Consider the following 18,650-nt stretch of genomic DNA (forward strand, 5'->3'; position numbering starts at 1 on the left):
AATATATTCGAACCGTATGTACGTTTTTCAAATAAAATTAACGGTGTATAATATTAATAGTATAACATTAACTGTTATATATTTTAAGCGATTTAACGTTAGAACCAGGTGAGAATTTATACCACAAATACATCAAAATAACCAAACAAAATTCTGATGGGTTATATACGATGCGTATAGCTCTATACGCAGCGTATATAAACCCTAAGTGTGCAAATAGGCAGCCTTGGTGTGTGAAAAGTTTCAGCCGCTACACATGAAAACCCATGGTACTGCACGAGCAACGTTTGAGGTTGATTTTGGAGTTATTGAAGAATAAGTTATTGTATGTCAAGTTTTCCAAGGGTGATTTTAGACGCTAACTCCAACTTTCAGACATTACCTCCTCTACATTTTAGACGTCTCCTCCAACTTTCATGACATGTGTCGCAATTCAATTAGCCCTTTGGTTTAAAGTGTAGCGTCTAAACACGCAGAGACACTACCAATCTACAAATGATTTCCCATTTTATTATAATTGTATCCGGAAGTAAAAGAGAGATGAAATAGTAGAATTGTATTTATAATGATCTTTTTAATACAAATAGTCCTAGAAAAATTAAAATTACAAAATTATAAATATTTATTGATGTATATTTATAATTATTTAATATAATATAATATAATATAGAGTTGCTAATAAATTTGTGATATACTCCGTATAAATATATATGTAGTTAGTTTTACATTGAAAATGTTGAATTGCATTGGTCGGAGACGAGATAGCTTGCCACATCAGCTCAAGTATAAAACTCACTGACCAAAACCTAATATACAAACCTATGTAACAAACCTATATTTTAGTGTTGACTTTCGAAAACCACCCACTTTCTTTACCTGCAGCCGTATCACCACCCATGGACAACCAGCCGTCGATGTTCCAAAAGCTCCTTCTCCGCCGTATACAGGAAACATACGGCAGCTCATTTCCGCCCACCATCCAAATCGTCAACTGTCTTCGCGCAAAACATCCAGAATACCGTCGCCACACACCCCAACAGTTCACCAGGATGGTCAAGCAAACCTTAGATTCCGACAAGAGCAAAGGTAAGCGGAAGTTAAGTAGCTATCAAGAAGGCCATCGATCATCACCAGCTACCAAAATTAACGCCCGTACGTCTTCATCTGAATCAGACTCTTCGGAATCGTCTTCATCTGAATCAGACTCTTTGGAATCGTCTTCATCTTCTTCGTCTTCATCCAAATCAGAGTCTGAGGAAGAAGTTTGCAGCCAGCCGAAGAAGAAAGGATCTAAACATGTAGAGGTAGTGTTGGCTACAGATAAAAAAGTTGATTTGGTGATGGAAGGTAAAACTGTTAAGCCAACAGTGGCGAAAGCTACGTTGTCACATAAATCGAAATGTTTGCCTAATGATGATGCCAATGGAGAAGAGGATGGGCCGTGGTTTAAGGACCTTTTTGGTATAGATGATGTATTGATTGAGTTGAAGCACAAGGTGATACTTCCTTTATATAATCCACAGGTATCTTGTAACTACCCAAGAAGTCGGATGGCTGGTATCTTGTTATACGGGCCGCCTGGCTGTGGCAAGACTAAACTAGCTCATGCCATTGCTAATGAGTCTGGACTTCCATTTTATGAGATTTCAGCCACTGAATTTGTCTCTGGTGTATCAGGTAGTATACATTAATTTTCTTATCATATATTCATACTATTCATACTATATGGATTGTATTACTCTAGGATTAGGCTTGGTTTAAAATTGTGCGGATCAGGCCCACATGATGTGGTCATATAAACACATCGTCGCATTTAATGTGGCGATTGGTATTTGAACAAATTATACCGCATTTGGTTGTATGTTTAAGGGTTTCTAAGTATGAAGTATGTTTTTATGTTAAGGTATGATATGGTGATGTAAACGCATTGTCACATTTGATGTGGCGATAGGTATTTGAACAAATTATATCGCATTGGATCAGACCCTTTACATATGTTTAAGTGTTTTTTTAAGTATGAAGTATTTTTTTATGTTAAGGTATGATGTGGTGATGTAAAGGCATTGTCACATTTGATGTGGCAATCAATATTTGAACAAATTATACTGCATTGGGTCAGAGCTTTTACGTATGTGTAAGTGCTTTTTAAGTATGAAGTATGTTTTTTATGTTAAGATATGATGTGGTGATGTAGACGCGTTGTCACATTTGATGTGGCAATCGGTATTTAAACAAATTATACCGCATTGGATCAGATCTTTTACGTATGTTTAAGTGTTTTTTAAGTATGAAGTATGTTTTTATGTTAAGGTATGATATGGTGATGTAAACGCATTGTCACATTTGATGTGGCAATCAATATTTGAACAAATTATACCGCATTGGTCAGACCTTTTACATATGGTTAAGTGTTTTTTTTAAGTATGAAGTGTGTTTCCTATATATGTTAAGGTATGATGTGGTGATGTAAATGCATTGTCACATTTGATGTGGCAATCGGTATTTGAACAAATTATACCGCATTGGGTCAGACCTTTTACATATGTTTAAGTGTTTTTTAAGTATGAAGTATGTTTTTATGTTATGGTATGACGTGGTGATGTAAATGTGTTGTCACATTTGATGTGGCAATCGGTATTTGAACAAATTATACCGCGTTGGGTCAGACCTTTTACGTATGTTTAAGTGTTTTTTAAGTATGAAGTATATTTTATGTTGAGGTATGATGTGGTGATGTGAACGCATTGTCACATTTGATGTGGGAATCAATATTTGAACAAATTTTACCGCATTGGATCAGACCTTTTACATTTTTGTTTAAGCGTTTTTTAAGTATGAAGTAATGTTTTATGTTAAGGTATCATCTGGTGATGTAAATGCATTGTCGCATTTGATGTGGCACTCGGTATTTGAACAAAATATACCGCATTGGATCAGACCTTTTACGTATGTTAAAGTGTTTTCTAAGTATGAAGTATGTTTTTATGTTAAGGTATTAACAACTTAGGATTTATATGTAGGTTTTGATGTTTTTATCGATTAAGATTTTTTGTTTTTTTGTTTTTTGTTTTTTGTTTTATAAGTATGGAGTATGTTTTAACTTAAGACTTATAAGCATGATGCAGTTGACCTAAATTTTTAGTATTTTGTTAACAACGAACACGATCTCACGCTTTTATTACCATTCTATAAGGTAACTAGAATAATATATAATTTCTTTGCATCAATAACTTTATCAGGTGGATCAGAAGAGAATATAAGAGAGCTGTTTTTGAAAGCATACAAAACTGCACCATCTATAGTTTTCATTGATGAGATTGATGCAATTGCTTCAAAAAGAGAAAACCTTGGAAGGGAGATGGAAAGACGTATCATGACACAATTAATAACCTGCATGGGTGATCACAAACGAGGATATGTTTTGGTGATTGGTGCTACTAATAGACCTGATGCTATTGACCCAGCATTAAGAAGGACGGGATGTTTTGATCGTGAGTTCAAATTAGGTGTTCCAGATGAAGTTGCTAGAATAGAGATTCTTTCTGCACTTACACAAAATATAAAACTTGAGGGTGCTTTTGATCTGATCAAAGTTGCAAGGTCCACTCCAGGTTTTGTTGGAGCTGATTTAGAAGCTTTGGTGAAAAAGGCTGGTGGCATTGCTATGCACAGAATTTTTGAAAGAAAGTTGGAACATTCTAGAAAGAATGAAGGCTGGTGGAGGAAGGGATATTGTTGGACTCATGAAGAGATTGCCAACTGTAGCTACACAATGTCTGATTTTGAGGTGAGTTAAATCAGAGAATTGTATTGTGTTAGAAGTTGTGTGTTGATGCAGATTTTGTGTCCGATGCTTGTCGAATAGATTAGTTTTATTTTATGCTGAATTTGTAATAGTTAGTGAAACGGTCAAACGAACGTGTATAGACCCGCTCGTTTGAAGTGGTCAAACGAGAGGGTTATTCGTTTGACCGTGTGTGTGTTGCTAGACAAAGTATGGTTGTGCTATGATGGGTGTCGAAGGATAAGGCATCGAAGGATTATGAATATCCTTCGATGAGCTCGAAAGATACCCATCGAAGGATGAAGATGGACCTCGAAGGATATATGATCCTTCGAGGTATATGTGTATCTTTCGAAGACTGTCTGATCGAAGGATGATGTTTCGACCAGTCAGTCTGATCCTTCGACCTGCAGCCTGTGTTTGGGTATAAGTACCAACACTTTGTCATTTGCAACACAAGAGTGAGAGCACAAGTGTGTGCTAGAGAGTGAATGGAGGTCTGAGACCTCACCGGGAGAAATCACCACTTGGTTTCTCCCCGGATGTATACTTCTTTGGTATTAGTTCGGTTGTCATGTAACCGGGCCGACTTGTAATGTTTACTACCGGATTAATACAAAGTTTGTTGGTTATCATCTCTCTTATCTCTTCCATCTTTGAACATAAACATAAAATCACGGTTTCGGTCCCGAAACCTGGACCTACAATTGGTATCAGAGCCATGGTGCCCGATTTAGTAAAACTAACCGTTTACTAAGTCACATGTGCTCTAGATCTGTGATTTTTGTGGGTTTTTGTTCAAGATGTAAAAAAAAAAAAAAAGGTGAAAATGAGAAAAACCCAGATCTGGACCCGGATATCCAGATCTGTGCTAAACCGGGTGTTGGGTTTTATGTTTTTCTCCTAAATCTTCAAGTTTCCATCATCAACAACTGTATACAAAGTGTTTTCGTCAGATCTGCAGATGAACAGTCCTCCGTGTTCTTGATGTTCTTGACAGCTTCAAATTTCGAAAGATGCTGTTTGTCCATCGAAAGATTGAACAGTTTTCGAAGGATCAAACAAAATTCAAATTTCAAATTTTCATGCTTCGAAATTTGCGAAAGTTGGTCACCTACCACATCAACTTTTCACCAACCTGTCGTACTTTCTGTCCTTGTGTCAGAACCATCGAAAGATAACTTTCGATCTCGAAAGATCATCCTTCGATCAAGGAGATTCGAAAGATGGACAGGAGTGCTCGAAAGATCATCAGTTCTTCGAAGGATCAAAAAGACTTCGAAGGATCAACTCTGAAGTGTACGAAGGATCAGCCATGTCCAACTTCGAAAGGTGTTCGAAAGATCTGTGACATGTGCTCGAAAGATGCTCGAAAGATATGTGACATGCGCTCGAAAGACTTACGAAAGATCATCTTTCGAAGCTGTCTTGGTGTTTATCTTTCGTTTGATGCAGATGTTTCGAAGGATCCAGATGTTGTGGAATTTTATGAGCTCAGACAGTGTGTTGGGGTTAATCATTTAATTCACTTGGAGTCGGGTCGGGTGTTCGCAAGGATTATTCAAACCGGGCTTCAAAGTTTCAACATCAAAATTCGTACGGGCTTTGGGAACACGCGGGGTGATGCAGCATGATGAACACAAGAGATGATGAAGACTTGATGTTTGAAAAATTGTGGGGTAGTCACGGTTACCAATGCAATGGCAAAAATGGTAACGTGACTATTATGGGCCAAACACAACAGTTCCGCTTGGTGGAGGGAATTGGTGAATATTTGACGACAGTTTCTTTGAAGTGGAAAGAATCTGTTAAGGTTTAGAGATTTTGCCAAAGAAATGGGGGGGATAAAAATATGTTGAATTTCTTCGGTATTTCTTCGGTAAATTTCTAAACGCAATCATAGGTATGCTTAAAGATCAAGACTTGATGCAGTTGTTATAGAATGGAACCCTTATCAAATGCCGGTTGGAGTATTGGAAGATCAGCGGAAGATCGGTCAATTGAGTCCTTTGAGGAAATTGCACAACACTCAAACACGGATGCGCGTACTCTGAGGGGGAAGCTTTATACAATGAGCGTCGAGATACTACTTACCTGGATCATCGGTCAAGGGGGAATTTGTTTACACAGAAGATGATTACTTGACTGAAGATCGATGATTGCAGTTGCATTTTCAGCATTCGACAGCAACGGACAAGGGGGAATTTGTTGATGCAGATTTTGTGTCCGATGCTTGTCGAATAGATTAGTTTTATTTTATGCTGAATTTGTAATAGTTGGTGAAACGGTCAAACGAACGTGTATAGACCCGCTCGTTTGAAGTGGTCAAACGAGAGGGTTATTCGTTTGACCGTGTGTGTGTTGCTAGACAAAGTATGGTTGTGCTATGATGGGTGTCGAAGGATAAGGCATCGAAGGATTATGAATATCCTTCGATGAGCTCGAAAGATACCCATCGAAGGATGAAGATGGACCTCGAAGGATATATGATCCTTCGAGGTATATGTGTATCTTTCGAAGACTGTCTGATCGAAGGATGATGTTTCGACCAGTCAGTCTGATCCTTCGACCTGCAGCCTGTGTTTGGGTATAAGTACCAACACTTTGTCATTTGCAACACAAGAGTGAGAGCACAAGTGTGTGCTAGAGAGTGAATGGAGGTCTGAGACCTCACCGGGAGAAATCACCACTTGGTTTCTCCCCGGATGTATACTTCTTTGGTATTAGTTCGGTTGTCATGTAACCGGGCCGACTTGTAATGTTTACTACCGGATTAATACAAAGTTTGTTGGTTATCATCTCTCTTATCTCTTCCATCTTTGAACATAAACATAAAATCACGGTTTCGGTCCCGAAACCTGGACCTACATTGTGATTAGAGTTACATTAGGTGTGGCTTATATAGACCACAATGTTACATTTCTGACCCTATACTAATGCGCTATTATATTTTGTCAAATACGCCCCCCCTGCAAACTGAGCGCAGGAGCGATTTTGTTTGAAAAGCATTGTATTAGAAGTTGTGATTAGAATTACATTAGGTGTGATTTATATAGACCACAATGTTACACTTCTAAGTCTAACCCTATGCTAACGCACTGTTATTTTTTGTCTAATAAGGTGTTAAGAGATTGTTGTTGATTTTTTTCAAAATATAAATTATATACATACAGGCAGCTGCCAAGCTAATTCAACCCGCTATAACAAGAGATGGATTCTCGAGCATACCAAAAATCACATGGGAAGACGTTGGAGGTCTTGATTCGTTGAGGAGAGAGTTTTTTAACAACATAGTGTTGGTGCACTTGTGTCTGTACTTTGTCTGTATTCGGTCTGATATAAACGATGTCCTGATTTGTATTGTAAGTTGACCAAGTCAACCATCCTCCGGTTTGACTTGGACAACATTTGAAAGATGTTCAGATCGAAGGATAGCCTCGAAGGATACACCTGATCCTTCGAGGTGATCGAAAGATATGGTTCGACCATGGTTCGACCATTAGACCTCGAAGGATGATCCTTCGAGGTCCATGCTGATCTTTCGTGTAACATGTGGTCGACAGATGATCCTTCGGACCATCTGTCGAATCCTTCGACCAGACATGCTGAGCTGGGTATATATACCCATGCATGTGTTGAGTGTGAGTTAGTTCTGGAGTTCTGGAGTTCTGCCATTCCCACACACCCGAGAGATAGAAGCTTAGAGAGCATTCTGCCCAGAACTCACACACACACTTAGAGAGTTTATAGAACACTTCTGTAAACATTGAGCTTGTAACCGAACCTTCATTTGCATTAATACGACTAGTGTTAATCGGTGAATCTTTGTGTGTTTGTTTCTCTACTTGCTACTAACTCGGTTTGCTTGCTAGCTTGGATTCCGCACTCGCTAGTAGGTTTGTATAACAAGGTTTAGGTTCGTAATCCTCCGTGAAAAGGGACCTACAAGTGGTATCAGAGCTAAGGCTCTTAACCTTGTTTAAAACCGGGTTTTTACAAGTTGTGGTGTGTTGAAACACTTGGTTTTGCACCTGTTTTTACCAAGTTTCTTGCTTTTTCTTTGAGTAAAAACGTGTCTAAACTAACCGGGAGTGTTTTAAAGTGGGTTGGGTAACTTGAAAACTTGTTTTTGAGTGATTTGGTGAATTCCGGCAATATTCCGGTTAAGGTTCCGGTCACCGGTTTCTGGGTTAAGTTTTCCATTTTTGGGCAAATTATCTTTCAAAATCGTGGTTGGTGGGAAAGTTGTCAGCCTGCCATACCTTTCTGCCGAAAGTTGACTTACCTACCCATCACCTTTTCACCAACCCGTCACATCTGTGTCAGTGTGTCAGTGCTCATTCGAAAGATATCCTTCGACATCGAAAGATATCCTTCGACATCGAAAGACCATCCTTCGATCAGTGACAGCTCGATAGATAAACATCTTTCGAGTAGTCCTTCGAAGTTCGAAACACATCTTTCGATCAGGGAATCTTTTCGAAAGATAGTTGTTTTATCTCGAAAGATAAGGATCTTTCAAGTGAGAATCTTTCGAGATTTTGAGTCTTTCGAAGCCAGTGCTCGAAAGTCAACAGTGATCCTTCGAACACTGTTGATCATTCGAACAAGTGTGATCCTTCGGAAGTTAGCTATTCGAAAGATAAGTGTCCGAAAGATTAGGATCCTTCGTATTGGTGAATCTTTCGAGATCTGTTGTTCGAAAGATAAGGATTTGGCTCGAAAGATAAGGATCTTTCAAAGGGAATCTTTCGAGTTCTTGAATCTTTCGAAATCATTGTTCGAGAGTCAACAGTAATCTTTCGAGTACTGTTGATCCTTCGAACAAGGTTATATCTTTCGATTGAGGTTTGTTTATTGTTAACAAGTTTCTGTGATTTCAGATCTTTCGACCAGGATCTTTCGGTTGTGTTATCTTTCGGATCTTTTTTTTCTTAGCATTTATTTTGCTTATCTATCATGAATCCGAGTTGGTGGGGAAGTCCGGCTCCAGACAGTGGAAAATACATGAATACCAGTCAATCTCCATCATGGGCCGAATCTCCAGTTTCTACATCCTCACAAGCAAATGCCACTCCAGCTGGTCAATGGGCGTTTGTTTCAAATCAAACTCCGAGTATTCAAAGTCTTCTACTAAGCGAAAGTGAAACCGGAAGTTTAAACAGGCCTCCAAAGTTGATGCATCTTCATGAATATCCGGGATGGGTTGATCGTTTCCATACATATATTCTTGGTCAAAATACAGAGTTGTGGTTACGGTTCATTACGGAATTCGATCAAACTATCGAGGTTGCTGCTTCTTCGACAGCTACATTTGCCGATCTTCCTGATGAACAAAAGAAGACGTATGACTTAGAAAAGAAAGCATACGCTATCCTCACTCAAGCACTGAGCAAGGATATTTATCATCAGTTCGTCAGTTTCAAGACTACGAAGAAGTTGTGGGATGCATTGAAGACAAGAGGAGTGGGTAATGAAGCCACACGTCAACTACGACGAGATCTACTGAAGAAAGAATTTGATGGCTTCACATGTATGGATAAGGAGTCCTTAGGAGATATGACAAGCCGTTTCTATCACCTACTTACTGAGCTGACCAACTTTGAAGTCACAACGACTCCAACAGAGGTGGTAAAGAAGTTTGCCGATGCATTGCCTCCTCAATGGAACAACTTCCTGGAAATCTTGAAGTACAACGGAACGTTGAGAACTACCAATATCAACGATTTCGTGCAGCTTCTGGAGAACAAGGATCAGGAAGAAACGTTGAAGGCAAAGAGAGTTGCAGTGCCACAGAATCCAGAGATGTATTATGGCACCTCCACTACTTCATCTGCAAAAGCTGGATCACATGCTCCACTTCAAACGGCGTTTGTCACAAGCACGGATATGTATGGCAATCCAGTGCAAGTTCCTGTAAAGCCGCCTCCAACCACAGATCTGTATGGAAATCCAATACAACCACCTCATCCTCCTCCTGCTCAACAACCTCAATATGCATGTTATGGAGGAACATCATCTGCTGCAGGTCAACAATCAAAGTCAAGTACAGTACAGCTCGACACGTCAAGCTTCTCTAAAATCAGTGTAGAAGTAGCTAAGGAACACATGGAGCTGCTTAACACTGTAGTGAGCGCGTACTGTGGGTTGATAGAAGGTCAGATTGGAAACATTAATCTGACACAAGAAGATTACAGGCAGATTGATAAGGAGGAGATGGACTTGATGGACATCAAGTGGGCCTTTGCGAGTGCTGTGAGAAGAGCAAAGGATTGGATGGAAAGTACTGGAAGAACCAGCTTGGAAAGTAAGCGAGACACCAAGTATGGGTTCGATAAGCAAGCTGTTAAGTGCTTCAACTGTGGTGAACGGGGCCACTTTAAACGGGAATGTACAAAGCCAGCCCAGCACGGGAATCAAAACCCCTTCAGGAACCAAGGCAACCAGCAGAACAGAAACAATGATCGTACATTGGTGCCTGTCAACAACCAAACCAACCGAGCACTTGCAGTTCAGGTGGATGAAGGTTGTGACTGGTCAATCCAGTTGGGTGGTGATGCTCCTGATGGAACAGCATGTTTTGCTCAGATTGTGAAGGAGCTGGTTCACACCAATGATGGAGAATCTTCTGCCAGTGGTGATGAATCGTCTGAAGATGAAGACTCCTCTGGATACAGCAGGAGTGTTGATGAAGAATCATCCAACTCTGGTGATGATCATGTGGGTGAGACATCTAATGTTTCAGATGATATTGACATTGATGAACTTTTGGAGGAAGCTGCAGCAGAAACTCAAAGAAGATCTGTTCTGGTGGATCAAGCTGCTTGTACTTCGTCTTCTCTCCATTCAGCCTTTATGGCTAATGTCGACAGTTCTTCAAGTCAGGTATGTGTCGATGAACCCATTGCTGTAAACTGTGATAACTGTGATAGCTTGCAGGCTAAATGTGCTGAGTTTGAGGCAAACATGTCTGAGTTGCAAGCCAAACATGATGCTTTACAAGCTAGTTTGTTTGACTTGCAAGACAAACATGATTCCTTGAATGCTGAGTGGTGTGCATTGCAAAGCAAACACGAGGCTTTGCAAGAAAAATATGATGTGACATTCATCCACAATCAGAAGTTGACTGTGGATCTTTCAAAATGCACAGAAGCCAATATGTTTTATGAAAACCATGAAAAGGAATTTAAGTCAATGATTGAGACATTAAAGAAAGACAAAACTGAATTGACTAAAATGGTTTCCAGAAAACAAACGGACATTAATTTGTACATCTCACGTCTTGAGGCAATGCAAAAAGAAATGGTCTGTGTAAAAACGGAAAGTGAGGCAATCCAACTCAAGCTAGACAGCTATTTGAGCTCTAGCTACGTGTTGGATCACATCATTGACGTTCAGAAAGAAAAACGGGATGTCACATGCATAGGATACAAAAAATGTCCACCACCAGTCAGACACAATTATGATGCCATGCCTGATGAGGAGGATAGAGTGTTCTTCGAACCATCTGTTCCTCTTGATGTGAAGGAGTTTGCAGCAGGACTCGGATACCAGAAAGAAGTATCCTCAGATTCGGATGTGTCAGCAGATACATCTGTAACTGCTGAACAGAAACAGGATCCTCCAGTTGAGGTTGAGGATGCTGATTCTTCAGATGATGAATCTGATGATGCTGCTCCAGCAAAGTCTGATGCGGTAGTCAAAAATGAGGACATACCTCTTGAGAATCACATTCTATGTGATCCCCCTGCCACACCCGCTAAGACTGTTGCAACTGAGTCCTCGTCTGAGAAGGAGTCGGAGAGTGTGACCTTGCTGTACACTTTGGTTGGTGATGATAAAATTTACTCAGACAAAGATTTTCCTATTAAGAATGTTAATCAATCCTTAATCGATAAAGTCTTTGAAAATTCGACAAGTAAGTTTTTGGGGAAGAAAGGACCACATGTTACAGTTACACAGTGTCCTCCAATCCCAAAGGCTGAAGTTCGAAAACAATTTGGCAACAAGAAATTACCAGCAATGCCAAAACAGCAAAATCACACCAAGCCCAAAGCAAAGGCACCGGCTCAAGTCCAGAAGAAGCCGAATCAAAAGAAGAAGAAAAATGTTAAATTTGTGAAATCGACGGGAACAGACAAAATTGAAACGTTTGAAAATAAATCTAACTTAGATTTTGTCAAGAAAGCTACTGTTTTGAAAAGAAATGAACAAAACAGTTCACAGCCTAGTACCTCGGGTTCACAAAGTTCAACATCATCGGCTAAGAGAACACATGATTCTTCGAGGTATGTTGAACGAAGATCATGTTTTGAGTGTGGAACCATTGGGCATATAATTCGAAATTGCCCTTATCTTCATAAGCAAAAAGGAAAGGTTGATGATCCCCGTGGCAAGACTGACCGTAAGCCATCTGTTTTCACAAAACAAGATCCCCGACTTGTAAAAGAAAGGGAGAAGAAACAGAAACGCCAACAGGTCAAAAGGATTGAAAAAGCAATTAAAACCGATGTGGTTCAAAAACAATCTGTTTCTGTAAAATCAACAAATTCAAAAACTTCAAACTGTAATGAAGTTAAAATTTTAAAGAATGACACTGATAAAACAAAACAGACATGGAAACCTAAATCGGTTACTGAATCAGGGGGACCATCACAATTTACAAACCATCAAAGACAAGAAGTTATTGTCATTGATGAAAATGGAAGACCCAAGACCACAATGGCTTGGGTCCCTCTCTCCAACTAATCTCTGAATGAGTGTGCAGGAAGTTCCAGGAGGAACTATTGATAGTCTTAGGATTGTTGATAGTGGAATGTCCTTGCACAAGATAGGCGACAGAAGAAATTGTTGCCTTTGATGGAGAGAGAGAAAAGAAAAAGAAAATGTGGCTGAATGAAGATGCAAATTCGACCAAATGAAGAACGTGCCGAAAATTTGGTCATTCTGGTTTTGATCGGGTCCTCAGGAACGAATGAAGTGAAATGTGTGCCGATGCCTTGGCGTGGATTGAACATCCGCACACCATTTCTGAAAGAGAAAGTCAAAGACCTTCGCTGGTGAAATGTGGAAAACCAGCCGGACCCGGAGGTTTATGAGCTTATTGCTGTCAAGAGACTTCTCAGCAGATGCAAATTCGACCTTGAAGTCCACACCGGGTGGATATCCAGTTGGGAGTGTGCTTAGATTCCTTGCAATGCACGGAACAGTTGCAGGATACGCCTTTAATTCTTAATCTCTCCTATACTTGTCGATATTTTAGCTGCTTTGTGAATTGTTATTATCTTGTACAGCACTCTTTGACCTGACACGTTGATCTCGGATATCACCTCACACGTGATTGTTTCAATATGAAACTCATCAATGTTGTCAAGGTCCGCACCGCTTACCGACATGCCAACTCATTTTTCCAAATTTGTTAAATCTTTTCGGATAAAACTTAATTTTGGTAAACGGCATTAAGGTCAAGCACAAGAGTAAACCAACATCGGAAAATCATTTTTGAAAATATCCTTGTATTTTTAAATTTATCTTAGTTTATTGATTTTAGGGGGAGTAAATCCAAAAATCTGAAAATCCAAAAACATTGAAAAATTTCAAAAACACAAAAACAATAGAAAAACAAAAATGAGTTTCCTGGAGAGCAAAAGAGAAAATGATAGTACATCAGTGGTCTATCCAAACCTCTTTAAACCTTAAATGAAAAACGATAAGCAGCTCTATATAAGATGTATCGGTAGGCTCACAATCATTTTAAAGTGTGCAGGGTGATATAAATCTTAATCGACTGAAGATCAGGTGGGAACCATTCATTGGCATATGGTCTTAGTACCGAAATTTCGTTTGATTGATTGCCGAGGTTCTGAGATATTCGGTCTTTATGCTGCTTATCATCTGGGTATCATGGTTGTATCTTTTACCGAAAAATAACGGGGACGCAAGTCTAGATCTTCCATGATACTATACATACGTGTACATATTGCATACTGCATTCGACCTCAATAAGTGATAAACAATCACATGTCCAAATCAAATAAGTGATAAAATATCACATTTTTCCGGGTGTCAAGTTCGTCTCTCTGCTGTACGGAAGTACTGACCTGTTCACGGACTTGCACCTGTGCCCTCATGCATACGAAAATCAAGTTCCTCATCAATAAGTGATTATATCACAAAGGGCTTGTTTTCGAATCAAAATAAGTGAGTATCTCACAATTTATACGGTCAAACAGATGATAATCGGTATACTCACCGGTAAGATGAACTCTCGTGCATACCTTGATACGGGAATGTGTCGTGATGTGGATGAACACCGGTCGGTAAGTATAAATCATACATTAACGTATCCTCTAAACATGATTACATCTGATAAGTTGAGCTTAAGTGGACAACAATACCGATAATTGTTATAGGATGCTTATCTTAATGTTAACTAACTAAACAACAAGAGTGTTTTGGCATGACCGTACACTGATATGATTCTCTTACCCTCGAAACTCGCAAAAAGAATGTTTGTATATATTTATTTATTTACTGCTTAACTTTTATTATTTCTTTTAAACAGTTTCGTCGTTTGGTGCATATCAGCACGACATTAGCGGTGATGTCGTTTGATAACACTCAAAGGATCTTAAATTGTTGTCTTTTAATTTCAAAATACCAAAAAGATTTTAGGCGTGTTTTAATATAAACTTTATAAAAGCCAAAAAGATTTTATTTCTGCTTTATTTTCGATCGTACGATGTTGGAGCTCAAGTCTTCGTTACCTGAAACCTGACTGAAAACCGAACTGACTAAATCTTCATAAACGGTCAAAATTTGCAGATTTTGAAAGTTAGAATTTAAAATTGATAAATTTATTAAACTTTCAAACTGTCGGACGGTGTTTGATTTTGACATGGTCACTCGTGTGTCATTTGTTTATACTATTCCAAGCAGTTGTTCTCATTACGCGTTTAGATTTCTTGCATGTGCAGATTCTAAAGGCTAGGAGAACATGGTCGATAACAAGCCTTGGAATGAAGACACGACGCGAAGGCACTCAATGAATGAAGGTGATCGAGTCGCCGCTGGCCATCATCATCACCACAAGGATCTCACTTCATAAAGATAAAGTCTTTTCACGAGCATAACTCAAGGGGGAGCTTATGTTAAGGGGGAGTTTGTCAACACACTTCCCACATGATACGGGTAGTTTGTTGATACACTTTCTACTTTCAAGACGTGAAGACTTTGAAGACCCTCCGACATTGAAGACATGATAGGACATCAGAGTCTTGAAGACTTGAAGACCAAAGACCGTCGAAGTTCAAGACGGGTCTACACTTTTAGAAGAACAAGACAAAGATTAGAGATCAAAGACAAAGCTACAGCCAAGGGGGAGTTTGTTGGTGCACTTGTGTCTGTACTTTGTCTGTATTCGGTCTGATATAAACGATGTCCTGATTTGTATTGTAAGTTGACCAAGTCAACCATCCTCCGGTTTGACTTGGACAACATTTGAAAGATGTTCAGATCGAAGGATAGCCTCGAAGGATACACCTGATCCTTCGAGGTGATCGAAAGATATGGTTCGACCATGGTTCGACCATTAGACCTCGAAGGATGATCCTTCGAGGTCCATGCTGATCTTTCGTGTAACATGTGGTCGACAGATGATCCTTCGGACCATCTGTCGAATCCTTCGACCAGACATGCTGAGCTGGGTATATATACCCATGCATGTGTTGAGTGTGAGTTAGTTCTGGAGTTCTGGAGTTCTGCCATTCCCACACACCCGAGAGATAGAAGCTTAGAGAGCATTCTGCCCAGAACTCACACACACACTTAGAGAGTTTATAGAACACTTCTGTAAACATTGAGCTTGTAACCGAACCTTCATTTGCATTAATACGACTAGTGTTAATCGGTGAATCTTTGTGTGTTTGTTTCTCTACTTGCTACTAACTCGGTTTGCTTGCTAGCTTGGATTCCGCACTCGCTAGTAGGTTTGTATAACAAGGTTTAGGTTCGTAATCCTCCGTGAAAAGGGACCTACACATAGTCTTGCCTATTATATGTCCTGAATTGGAAAGGGTAAATTTAATGCATATATTGTTAAATTCAATTTCAATAAAAGGTATTTCTATAGTTAATTTCCTATTCTTTTAGAAATTTGGAATAGATTGGAAGACAGGATTTTTGCTTTATGGACCTCCTGGATGTGGAAAAACATTGATTGCCCAAGCTGTTGCTAACGAAGCAGGAGTAAATTTCATACACATTAAGGTATGTCACTTATTTTACCTCTTTCCATATTTGATCCACCTCATTTGTTATACCCTAAAGTTTATAATATATATTTTTTTGTTTACTGTGAAGGGTCCTGAGCTTCTGAACAAATACGATGGGGAGAGTGAATTGGCATTGCGGACTATATTCAGTCGTGCAAGGACATGTTCTCCATGCATACTATTCTTTGATGAGGTTTTCTTTATATGTTTATTTTTTTTCTAGAACTGATTTTGACAAATGTCATTACCTCATTATACTTTTTTTGGATTAATATTTTAGATAGATGCTATAACAACAAAGCGTGGAAAGGAAGGGGGGTTGGTTGTTGACAGACTACTCACCCAGGTAAGCAAATTTTAGAAATCATATTATTAATCTTTCTCATTGTGGGTCAATATTTGTAGATATCTATTATGTTTCACTAAGCATATTCTATCTTAAAAATGAATATTCTTTTATTTTCCAGCTACTGACAGAGCTAGATGGTAATGATCAACGCGAGGGAGTTTACGTAATTGCTGCTACCAACAGGTTAGTGATAAATGGTTTATAGTTATTGATCAAGTAGTCTAGGTGCTTGTCCAATCAAAAGTGGTGTGGGTTTAAACCTTTGCAAGTACATGATTTGATGGTGTATAGGTGTAAAAAATTGTTGTTCAAAAGAATGTTATTGATCTTGTTGGGGTTTTGATTATTCTAGGCCAAAGGTGATGGACAAAGCAATCTTACGCCCCGGAAGGTTAGGGACACATATGTATGTTCCTCTGCCGAACCAAGAGCAGCGTGAGATGATCTTAAAAGCTCTTTCTAGGAATAAGCCTTTAGATGTTGATGTCGACTTGGGTGCTATTGCTCGGAGCGAGGCTTGTGCAAATCTAAATGGATCGGATCTTAAAAGAATGGTTCGTTTTTCTTTCTTCTATGAATGCTAACAAGTTACAATGATAAAAAATGCATTTAATTGTACAAGTTTGTCAATACCTTTTGTGGTGAAATACACAAGTTTATTGATATAGACCAATATAGCATTATTTGGTAGCGTGGCTGCTAACAAGCCGTGTTCATGTGGTGGTAGTCAAATCCTACACGAATCTGAAGTTTCAACATGAACTTGAAGATGGCATGGGTATTCGTGGGTTCACACAAACCCGGCATGTAGGATCTAGATTTTTTATGCAAATTTAGTACTACAAAATTAAAATTTACAACAAAATTAAGTGTGTATAAAAACATTATGTTTATACTACAAATCTTATCATATGCCTAATTTCCTTTTACTTATAAATTTGGGCACAACATGTTAAAGTGGCCTATGACAAAAAAAAAAAAAAAAAAATCTGAGAAAGATTATAAAAATAAACTGGTCAAAAGTTGTGAACCCACTACATCTCCCTGACTTCACCCATTTCGTTAAACGTGTACATAGGTTCAACTTGGAACCGACTCGAACATGGGTAGAAAAAACCTATACTCGCGAATATCACTCATATTTGATGTAATTCATGACCTCATTTTCACGCTAACCAATACCTCAATATTATTTGTTTGACTTACCATATTTTAGATGGATATAGCTACAACGGCTGCTGTTATAGAAGGTCTTACAGAAGCTTTCACTAAATCTAAAGCTGCTATTCATGAGGGGGCATCTAGCTCATCATCCGAAAGCTATCTAGATGAGATGCCATCTACTATCAAAGCTGCTCATTTTGCGCTAGCATTGGAAGAAATTTCCCCTTCCATCTCTGATAAGGTATAATAAACTACTTCAATGTGGTGTCGTCTTCATATACATCATCACTATCTTTATAAATAAACCGCCATTGTTCGCATAAAGACAACATCCAAAACATGGTCGTGTTTGGATTGTTGGCTACCAAAATTTGACACAAACCTGAATATGAATTTGAAAATCGTGTTAGACAGATAAACATGAACATGACATGCATTTTCATGAGTTGACATAAATATAACTCATTTAATCGAATTCTTTTTAGATATTAAAATACAATAAAAAATTGTATCAAGATTTCGAATTTATAACATACTATACATATGTATATAATTATACAATCTTATTTTACTTTCTCTTTTAACTTTTAGATTTGGCATAAATTACCCAACTAGCTAGTTTACTTCCTAAAATAAAACATAAATTTTAAAAAGTTAATGACCCATGAATTACTTCCAGGTTGACCAGGACGTCACCTGTGAATTTTATATTAGGTTTTTGTCATGTCTGAAATTCACTCTCTATCCCTTATATATTCTACAATGTAAGTTGTGCCCTGCTGTTGATTTGCTGTGTGTATATCTGTATATCTTATATCTGAAGGTCAGATTTGATCTTTGAACAATGATGATTTCTTGTTTATGAATGCTATAACAAGTGGGGAATCCAAGTGATAGCACAAACCAAGCAATATACAATTAATAACACCAAGATATACTAATCCATGTATTGACTTCAGTAGAGTTTTGTTTCAATATACAAATGATAAGCTCTCAACACTTTCTCTTCAAAAGTCAACTGATTGAAACGACATTGGACATTGGTCATGGGCCAAACGACACCTATTGTCGTTTGGACCCC

General features: G+C 38.6%; 1 protein-coding gene across 1 annotated transcript; it reads left to right on the top strand.

Moving 5' to 3' along the window:
- Positions 1-903: 903 nt before the first annotated feature.
- LOC110891597 (cell division control protein 48 homolog C) lies at positions 904-17,059 on the top strand. Its single transcript, XM_035979487.1, has 9 exons — positions 904-1,677; positions 3,240-3,787; positions 6,958-7,079; positions 15,814-15,859; positions 15,935-16,051; positions 16,145-16,249; positions 16,337-16,402; positions 16,524-16,588; positions 16,758-17,059. Exons 1-9 carry the CDS (start codon positions 915-917, stop codon positions 16,987-16,989), a joined length of 2,064 nt encoding a protein of 687 aa, XP_035835380.1. The 5' UTR covers positions 904-914; the 3' UTR covers positions 16,990-17,059.
- Positions 17,060-18,650: the final 1,591 nt, after the last annotated feature.

This window comes from Helianthus annuus, chromosome 11, assembly GCF_002127325.2.
Source record: "Helianthus annuus cultivar XRQ/B chromosome 11, HanXRQr2.0-SUNRISE, whole genome shotgun sequence".
Taxonomy (NCBI): Eukaryota; Viridiplantae; Streptophyta; class Magnoliopsida; order Asterales; family Asteraceae; genus Helianthus; species Helianthus annuus.